The sequence below is a fragment of the Nansenia antarctica genome (assembly GCF_963989245.1).
Source record: "Nansenia antarctica genome assembly, chromosome: 6".
In the NCBI taxonomy this organism is placed as follows: Eukaryota; Metazoa; Chordata; class Actinopteri; order Argentiniformes; family Microstomatidae; genus Nansenia; species Nansenia antarctica.
The window spans coordinates 52,728,202-52,738,653 of NC_137676.1; the positions used below are offsets into that span (position 1 = coordinate 52,728,202).

At 50.9% G+C, this 10,452-nt stretch overlaps 1 protein-coding gene across 1 annotated transcript in view; it reads left to right on the forward strand.

The window, feature by feature from the left end:
- Window positions 1–3,957: 3,957 nt before the first annotated feature.
- The window catches only part of fat1a (FAT atypical cadherin 1a), a gene marked incomplete at its 5' end in the record, with an annotated part of 62,806 nt that continues 56,311 nt past the window's right edge, over window positions 3,958–10,452 (forward strand). The window contains 2 exons of the mRNA XM_080534638.1: window positions 3,958–4,012; window positions 6,317–6,378. Of these exons, the coding sequence (XP_080390764.1) occupies window positions 3,958–4,012; window positions 6,317–6,378 (117 nt within the window). The remainder of the gene's footprint in view (window positions 4,013–6,316; window positions 6,379–10,452) is intronic.

Sequence of the window (10,452 nt, forward strand, 5' to 3'; positions counted from 1 at the left end):
AACACCACCCACTAGTGTCTAGTGACTCCAGGGAGACTGGGTCTCTGTAATCTCTGATCGTCAGTCGCTTTGGATAAAAGCGTCTGCTAAATGGTAAACATTTACAATGTAAATGTGAGTAACTTTACTCCCCCCCCCCACTCCATCTCTCCCTCCTCAACACACACACCAGAGCCGGCAGGCCTCAGGAATGAGAATCGGAAAAACCGCAGCGGAAAGCCACAGCTGTAAATCTCGACAGCTCTGCCTCATCCAATTATCCTTTCTTTCACACCACCCAACCATCAATCACACGCTTTAAAACAGGCATCTGGATGGGCAGGAGACCCCCCCCTCCCTCCCCCTCCTCCCCCTCCACCTCCCCCTCCCCGATCCCACCGCCGCCACCAAAGTATTTTATATTAGCTAGGGGAATCAGTAACACAAGGTTTGACTGGAATCTCCATCTTAATGTTCTATTAGCCCGGGCTCCAATGATATCCAGCCTGTCAAGCCTCCCCCGTCAAAATATGCGCTCGGCAGCAGCGCAGATATTTATTCCTCCGTTTATATTCCGAGAGGTACGCTTCTTTCCGCCGAGCCGCAGAAAAAAACTGGCACTCTCGCAACATCCTGTTGGGAATTCCTTAGATTCCGATGTGTGTCTATATTAGTTTCGGATTCCGTGTGTATATTAGTTTCGGATTCCGTGTGTGTATATTAGTTTGGGGGATATTTTCCCAGGACCACCCCCCCCCGCCCGCCTTTTTTTCCTGCTTAATCTGGAGGAGAGATAGCGAGATGTCAGTGAGCTCATGGGGGGTTGTCGAATCTACGCACTCTCTTCTCTCATGCTGTGAGTTGCAAAGAGTAATTCCCTCTGTGTGTGTGTGTGTGTGTGTGTGTGGGGGGGGGGCGGGGGGGGGGAGACATGTACACTCACAAAACACTTCTCATTCATGCAATTATCTTAATGGTGTGGGGAATGTTTTCTTGGCGCACTTTGGGCCTGTTAGTATCAATCAATCATGGCTTGAATGACACAGCCTATTTGAGTATTGTCGCTGTCCATGTGCATCCCTTCATGGCCTTCAATGTACCCGTCTTCTAACAGCTACTTCCAGCATGATAATGCACCATGTCACAAAGCCAAAGTCGTCTCAAACCGGTTTCACGAACACGACAATGAATTCAGTATCCCAAAATATCTTTGGGATGTGGTTGAACGGGAGATTCACAGCTTGAAAGTGTACCTGGAAAATCGGCAGGAATTGCGTGATGCAATCATGTCATCATCACGGACCAGAATCTCAAAAGGAATGTTTCCAACATCTTGTGGAACCGAGGCTGCCACCGAGGCTGTGTTGAGAGCAAAGGGGAGGCCCTACCCCAGTATTAGTATAGTGTTCCTTATAAAGTGTTCGGTGAGTGTAGTTTTGTTTGTGTTTCCCCTTACATGAAATATTCGGAATAATTCATTAGATGAGCTCGATTAATATCCTGGTTGGAGGCTAACGAAATAAGGGGGAACGGAGCCCCACACACACACACAGACACAGACACACACACACACACACACACACACGCACACACACACACACACACACACACACACACACACACACACACACACACACACACACACACACACACACCAGACACACAGTAAGTGGATTCAGACTAAACGCCCCAACCCTCTTCTCCCTCCCTTGAAGTGGTCGAGTCTGCAGGAGACAAGGCCGACATTACCAGGAATTGTCTTTTTTTGAAGTACTTTAGCAGTCAGTCTCCTCTCTCTCTCCCTCTCTGGAGCAAAATACCCCCCTGCTAAATGCCAGCCGCTTCCACAAAGACCGCCCTCTTAGGAGGGGGGGGGGGGGGGCAGGGGGGGAGGGCGGGCATAGAGGGATATTGTCTGAATCCACTTAAATCGGTGTGTGTGTGTGTGAGTGAGTGGGGTGGTTGGGGTTGAGTGCGTGTGTGTGGTGTGTGTGTGTGTGTGTGTGCGTGTGGTGTGTGCGCATGTGTGTGTGTGTGTGTGTGGTGTGTGCGCATGTGTGTGTGTGTGTGTGTGTGTGTGTGTTGTGCATGTGCGTGTGTGTGTGTGAATACTTGTTTGTATGCTGTGTGAAGAGGGCTCTCATTGGGAGCGCCGGGTCCTCTGAATGGCTTGTGGAGTGTCGCCGTTCCTCCGCAGTTAAGCGACCCGTCCGCTCCGACGTTTAGCGAGGAGAGACAACGAACGAACAAACCACTTCACACCGACTCACGTCCTGTCCAGACATAACCCTGTATTCTAAAGTGTACCGAACGAAACCATCTCGGTGTGCTCGAGGACCGCCGACGAACGCCCTTATCGGAACGAGCCCCAAAGCGGAAAAGCGGAAAGTTCTCGACCGGGCCGAGCAACGTCGTGACAGACCCTCACGTCCGTTTCCGTCGCCGACCGCGCCGAAAGGACGCGTCTTTAAGAGAGCGCCATGTTGATGTTGATGCGCACTAAAAGTTGACCCTTTTAGAGAGAGTCGACGGCGCCACGGTGGGGAATACTCACTGACATTTCCGACTGACATTCCCTCCCCCCCCCACCACCTGCTCCTCCTCTCAAAGGACCTCCGGTCTCCTTGGAGACCAGGCCTGGCGCGGTAGCTAGCTCGATAATGAAGTGGAGGGATGTCGACGTCGCGGGCTCTGCACCGGAAGCCCAGTTTCACCCCCGTCCCCCCCGTCCTCCTTCATGAGACACCCACCTCTGCCCCCCCTCGCTCTCTTCCTCCATCCAAGAGGAAAGAAAATAAAGAATTCGAACTCGGCCGTCAACAACAACAGTAAACACCTCGATATGAGTCAGCCCGCGCGCACAGACACATTCCAGCGCGTCTGCCGTCCCGGCTAAATACGTGTGTCACCCCCTCAAGAGTGCTAATCACGGCGGTAAATGCCTGGGTCCGTCCTCCCCAGACCAACAACACCAACCACCCCCCCGCCCCCCCCCAGGCCTCCATTTTGGGCCGGCGGTCTGCGAGGACATGTTGCAGAGAGAGAGAGAGAGAGAGGGAGGGAGAGAGAGAGAGAGCGAGAGAGAGAGAGGAAGAGGGAGAGAGAGGGAGAGGGCCTTCTGGGAGCTCTTCACTGTTGTTTTGCTCCCCGTCTCAAAACAGCTCGGCTGTAATTACTGTCGGCCCAGCTCAGCCCACGCCTGAGGAGACGATCTCTCTCGTGTGTGTGTGTGTGTGTGTGCGCGTGTGTGTGTGTGTGCGCGTATGTGTGTGTGTGTCTGTGTGTCTGTCTGTCTGCGTGCACCAGTGTGTGTGTGCGCGCATCTGTCTGTCTGTGTGCACCAGTGTGTGTGTGTGTGTGTGTGTGTGTCTGTCTGTCTGTCTGTCTGTCTGTCTGTCTGCGTGCACCAGTGTGTGTATGTGTGTGTGTGTGTGTGTGTGTGTGTGTGTGTGTGTGGATATTTGGAGGAACCAGACTCGTGGGTTGGGGAATGCGTTCCTCCTGTGAGGCCGACCCAAGCAGCTGCACGCCTCCCAACTCCCGTACTTATACCATCAACTTAATCACCTTGATGTTGACAGGACCAGCTAAGTTCCCCCCCCCCCCCCACTCTAACGCAGGTCTGAAACGCAGCGTCAGCGCTTCTCAGGTTGGAGATGAGAAGGTGAGCGAAGGAGCGATTCCCTGGCCGACATCAAAGACTCCCGGGGAGCTGGGAGGGCTGTTTTTTATCGACGGGGGTCACACACATACACACGCACGCACACGAACAGACACACACGCGCACACACACACACATGACTGAAGCTGTGGAAAAGATTCAATCGTAGCAACCTCCTCTCTCCGAGTTTGACAGGAAGAGTGGAGAGTGTCGAAGTGTGTTTGTGTGTGTGTGTGTGTGTGCCCCCCCCCCATTGCCATTCTTTAGGAAACGGGGGGTAATATGATCCTTGTGTTTACCTACATTGAGCAGCGGTGATGACGGCAGGTTTTCAGGGCGGCCAGATGCCGCGGTCGTACAAAGGGACCCCTGGTACAACGTGACCTTTCCAAAGCACTCTCTCTCTCTCTCGCCCCCACAGCCCACAGCTAATCTCTTCACCCACCACACCACACACTAGGCCCAGATCACTATGTCACACTGGGTTCTACCATTACACACACACACACACACACACTCACTTTACACACAATATATGCCATTGTGCTGACGCTTTTTATCCGGAAGCGACTTACATCGCAACGAGTGTGTACGTTTCAGTATATAAGGTCCCAGCAGGACACACACACACACACACACACTACACACACACACACTACACACACACACGTATTGTATAACATTACACACTGCATGCCTCTAATAAGTTATTGTCACAAATTGACAATCGGCCTTTGTTTTATAAACACTCACACCCCCCCCCCCTCACGCCCCCCCCCCCCCACCGTCGCTGTCTCGTAGCTAACGCTCGTAGCACTCAGAGAGAGAGAGAGAGAGAGAGAGAGAGAGAATCCTGCACTCCCTTCATTTACAGTGTACGGGGTCGGGGGAGGGGGGGGGGGGCAGGGGGTAGCGTTAATCTATTTCCAGAGCTGTAAGTTGTGGTGTTCTATTCTGGTTCCAGCCATAGTTCGACGGCGCTTCGGTTTCGGAAATCCTCCTCTCTCTCTCTCTCTCTCTCTCTCTCTCTCTCTCTCTCTCTCTCTCTCTGTCTCTCTCTCTCTCTCTCTCTCTCTCTCTCTCTCTCTCTCTCTCTCTGTGCTTATCAGACGCTACGCGTTCGCCAGCCAGGCTCTGGTGCGGTCACGGTTGGCAGGTCTCGTATATACATGTGACTGTGTGTGTGTGTGTGTGTGTGTGTGTGTGTGTGTGTCTGTTTCTGTGTTTGTGTTTGTGTCTGAGTGCGTGTGTGCGTGTGCGTGTGTGTGTGCGTGTGCGTGTGCGTGTGCGTGTGCGTGTGCGTGTGTGTGTGTGTGTGTGTGTGTGTGTGCGTGTGTGTGCGTGCGTGTATGTGTGTGTGTGGTGGAAGCTGGCACATCTAATCTACACTCCACGTCTCCTCAAGGTTACAATTACTCTGGCAGGGGAGAAGGCAGCAGGGCTTATTACTTGAAATAGAGCCTCGTAATGTAACCATGCGGCCATATTGTCTTCCCTCCCTACTTTTCCTTCTCCTCTCTCCTCTCCCTCTCCCTCTCTTTCTCCCTCTCTCTCTCTAGAGTCACCACTCTAGGTTGTGGCTGGGGGGGGGGTTACGGTTACCGGGCTGTGCTCGACGTCGTCTGTGTTTGTTCAGCTTGACGTGTCGGCCGGAGCCCCGCTTGCACACACTGCTGTCTGAGGCTGTTCGCGGACCTCCGCGGTATTTCTCGTGCGGTGGCCAGAGGTCCCCCCTCCCCCCCCCTCACCTCGCCGTGGACCCTGTGTGTGAGGGTGTGAGAGAGAGATCCGTAGGCGGAGAGAGAGGGTCTTTTTGAGGTCACCCCTCTCAGCCCTCCCCCCGTCTGAACTCTCACAGGTCACTCAGAAGTCGACCTCCGGGCTTAAAAAAAAAAAAGGCACACCCTCACTCAGGAACGGATGGTCGTTCACGTTGTGCCTCCGTTCTAATGAGACGAGTTGTCTTCTAGGCTATTTTAAGCCCCCCCCCCCCCCCCCCCTGACCAGAGCATCATGTGTTTGTCACGAAGAAATGAGTCTGGTGTGTCCTACAATGTCCTCTTTCACTCAGTTATGAAGTGCGGGCGTTGTGGTTGGGTGGTTTCAGGCCTGCATTAGCGTGATTTACACAAACTAGATAAACGTAGCGTTGTAAATCACAGTTTGATTCCGGTTCGGAATTGATGAAGCGTGGAGTCGAATTAAATGAGCCTGGTTATGGGTATTTTGGTGCTTTTCCTGGGTGTTCGAACAGAGACGGGACACAAACAGATTGACCTAGCGAACAAACAACCCATCTGACCTTATTATTGCTCTACTGCCCCTTTCTGTCATCGTCATTGTCTTTTTAAAACGATGTTTGCTTGTAGGGTGTTGTTTATTACATTGTTGTTGTTTTTTTTCATTATATTGCTGTCTGTGTCTTCATGTCTTGTGCTCCAACAACACCAAGTCAATTTCCTGTATGTGCGAATATGTTTGGCAATGAAAAGAATTCCGTTTCTGCTTCTCCGATTCTGATTGTCAACACCCTAGAGTAAACAAGTCTATTCGTCAGATATGTGGCTAATCAGAATGTCCGCTAGTACTGAGACACACAAAAGCACCAAAGTGAAGGGATCTGTTTGAAGGAGTGATTATCGCGGCCTTGATGACAAGTGTGTTTCTCTTCGACAGGTCTGGTCACAACGACCTCCAGGAAACTGGACCGAGAGCAGCAGGACGAACACATTCTTGAGGTAAGGTTCATATTTTCGGTTCACCACAGGAAAAGAAAAAAGAGAAAAAGGCGGAAAGACAAACAGACAACGTCCTTGCCTGTGTGTGTCTTGTGTGCGTGCACGCGAGAGTGTGTGTGTGTGTGTGAGAGCTCTAGTGGTGGCACGGTATGATATTTTGACAGTCTATCTTTCATGCTCAAGTCCTTGGCAACCCTGGTAACCATGGTTTTATTTATTTTTCATTACGGGTTTTACACGAGCTTAAAAAAGCTGTTACATCTCAAATCGTTTCTCAAATGGAATGATACAAGTGTGGACTGAAGGAATGTGTAAACAGTGCTTTGGTTCTGAAAAATATGAAAACATCGAAAATATTTGATGAAATATGCAATCATAATACAGCACATATTTCTCTTTTAGCTGAGACAGTTTGAGCGGGGGCTCTATGGAAACTGGAGCACGTTTTCTTCTTCTTTTGAAAAAAAAAAACACACGTCACAGGCATTCTCTATAATCCAAAGCCTTAAATCCTAAAAGTATGTCACCATATACCGCACATCTCCGAAGACACAGGGGGAAGCCGACAGTATAGCCGATAAAACAACATCTTTGAGCTGTCATCGTGAATCCTCAGTCACACACCGGCTTACCTGTCTGTCAAACCACAGCCCATGAAGTCTGTCGACTCTTCAGAGTAGAGGATGCCACATTCTCCGCCTGTCTTAGAGCCGACTCCTATATGCCATTCTCCTATCCTTTACCAATCCTGCTGAAACCTAAAACTGATAAGATAATACCGTTAATATCTAATACAGATAAGAGAGAATGTGTGCTGACTACAACAAACGGTGTGAGGATCGATAGATATCTTTTTAAAAACAATGCACGTCTGTCCAAGTTATATCTTCATGACATCTTGTTCTTCGTGAGCTGATCTGCTACCTTCCCTCCTTCCTGCCTCTCTAACCTCTAGCTAGGCTACCTGCCTCTCTAACCTCTAGACTACCTGCCTCTCTAACCTCTAGACTACCTGCCTCTCTAACCTCTAGACTACCTGACCTCTAACCTCTAGACTACCTGCCTCTCTAACCTCTAGACTACCTGTCTCTCTAACCTCTAGACTACCTGCCTCTCTAACCTCTAGGCTACCTGGCTGCCTCTCTAACCTCTAGACTACCTGTCTCTCTAACCTCTAGACTACCTGCCTCTCTAACCTCTAGACTACCTGTCTCTCTAACCTCTAGACTACCTGCCTCTTTAACCTCTAGACTATCTGACCTCTAACCTCTAGACTACCTGCCTCTCTAACCTCTAGACTATCTGACCTCTAACCTCTAGACTACCTGCCTCTCTAACCTCTAGGCTACCTGCCTCTCTAACCTCTAGACTACCTGCCTCTCTAACCTCTAGGCTACCTGCCTCTCTAACCTCTAGGCTACCTGCCTCTCTAACCTCTAGACTACCTGCCTCTCTAACATCTAGGCTACCGGCTATCTGCCGCCCAGTAACATTGAGCGGTAGCACCGGTCAACTGTTAATTCTTTCGGTAGGACGAACGTAGAGGGTCGACACCGGGGTTCACCGTCAGAACCGACGCTCCGTCACACGTCCCCCAGCGAGCTCTCAGGTTTGTCCGACGCGCCATTAGCGACGTGCTAATCAGAAGAACCGCTCGAGGACGTCGGACCTCCTCAGCACCAAACCGAAACTGTTCAAAAAGCGAAATGGAATATTTTTACCGCTCTTTGGCATTGGACTCTGGCCTGGGTCCAAACCATGCCAACCGAGACAAGCCAGCACACAGACACGCCACATTCAATTCTACACAGGAGAGGTGGGGGGCGGGGCAGTTGGGGGGAGGGGAGGACTGATTCGGCTGGTTTGAGATTTCCAGGGGGTGGGGTGGGGTGGGTGGGGGGGGCGGGGGGGAATCCGGGTGACTGTTCCTTTGTTCTTTCCCAGTGTTCCGTCTCGGGGGTGGGGGGGGGGAGGGGGGCAAGCCGGGGCAGGAAACTGCCGTCAACGACGGGACAGTGTTTAAACCTTGTGGATTTTTAATTGAGCTCCGCTGTCATATCACTCTGTCTCTCTCTGTCTCTGTCTGTCTCTCTCTCTCTCTCTCTGTCTCTCTGTCTGTCTCTCTCTCTGTCTCTCTGTCTCTCTGTCTCTCTATCTGTCTCTCTCTCTGTCTCCCTCTCTGTCTCTCTGTCTCTCTGTCTCTCTCTGTCTCTCTCTGTCTCTCTCTGTCTCTCTGTCTCTGTCTCTCTGTCTCTCTCTCTCTCTCTCTGTCTCTCTCTCTGTCTGTCTCTGTCTCTCTGTCTCTGTCTCTCTCTCTGTCTCTCTCCCCCCTCTCTCTCTCTGTCTCTCTCTCTCACTCCCCCTCTCTCTGTCTCTCTCTCTCTGTCTCTCTCCCCCCCCCCCCTCTCTCTCTCTCTCTCTCTCCCCCCCCTCCCCTGCCTGGCAGACAGAGCTTGATACAGGAGGTTTAATTGTGTTGCAGGGGAGTGAAGGGGAGCAGATTGGCTGGCTGTAATTATCCTGATAGGTTGCGCAACTCAGGGTTCATTGGATGAGGATTAATACTGATGTGCCCACTCAAGTGTGTGTGTGTGTGTGTGTGTGTGTGTGTGTGTCTCAGCCCCTCCTGTGTTTTCATACTCAACGTTGCACATAGAGCGCCGCGCTAATTGTATTCCGGGTACGACGGAGTAAATGATAGTGGAACGGGAGAGATGGGAGGACTGTTTACCCTGGGGGGGGGGGGAGACATTTGTGAGACATTTTATTACCCCCACCCTCTCCCCGTCCTTCATCCATCCCACCCTCCCTCCGTCCACACCTCATTTCTGAATGAAACCGGCCCTGTCGTTAGATGCGAGGGCTTCACAGAGGAAACTCAGTTGAACATCTTAGACACAATAGCCCTTTAATTTGTTTAAGTGACCGGGGCAGGAACAGTGAGTAGTGAGCCGATTCCCAGGAACCACAGTCACAGTTCCCCCCCCCACCATCTCAAGGCCTTGTTATGACTAGAATTACAACTGGTAGCTGCTGGTTAAAAGCTATTGTGTTTTTTTCTTCTCCCAGACTAGTTTTGATGAGTCAAGTCTGTCTTCGATTTCATTCTCACTTCATTGTCTCTCACGATCTCTCACCACCATCCCTACGTCCCGCGCATTGCCAACTCCAGAGAGAAACTGAAGCTTTGGATGTGTCAATGGAAAAAAAACAACCTTCATTGCAGTCTGGGGGGGGGCGGGGGGGGGGGGCGCTGCCTGGCTTCTATTCAAATCATCGCACGTTGATCATGCAAATAACCGGTATTGTCTGTCTGTCTAAGTGCGGGAGCCATTACGGTTGAAATAGGTTAGCCATTCATAACTGTAAGTTAGTTTCGATGCACCACGGTGAGGGTAATTCACCATGATGATGGTAATAGCGACAGTGAGGTGCATAATGGACGCTATTGTGTTGAAAATAGACATTTAGGAAACGTCAGGGAAGGAGGGCATGGGTATGGGTTTCTCGACGGCAGAGTTATGTTATGATTGTAATAATCGAGCCCGTGGAGAGACCTTTTGGGAGCACCCGTATCAAAGCCGCCAAAGAACTGTCAGTTATTTTCATGTTGGGCCACATTAGAATGCATGACATCACACCCTGGTTTTTATCTCCGCTAATGAAAAAACAACAACTTAAATCTGATTTCTGGTGAAAAATTGAATTCATTAAAGCCGTCCAGGAATATGGAGAGAGAGAGAGAGAGAGAGAGAGACAGAGACAGAGACACAGACACACACTGAGACACACACAGAGACACACAGAGAGAGACACAGAGAGAGACACAGAGAGAGAGACACAGAGAGACACACACATAGAGAGACACAGAGAGAGAGACACAGAGAGAGAGACACACAGAGAGAGACAGAGGAGAGAGAGAGACACAGAGAGAGACACAGAGAGAGAGACACAGAGAGAGAGACACACAGAGAGAGACACACAGAGAGACACACAGCGAGAGACACACAGCGAGAGAGACACAGAGAGAGACACAGAGAGAGACACAGATAGAGAGACACAGAGAGAGAGACA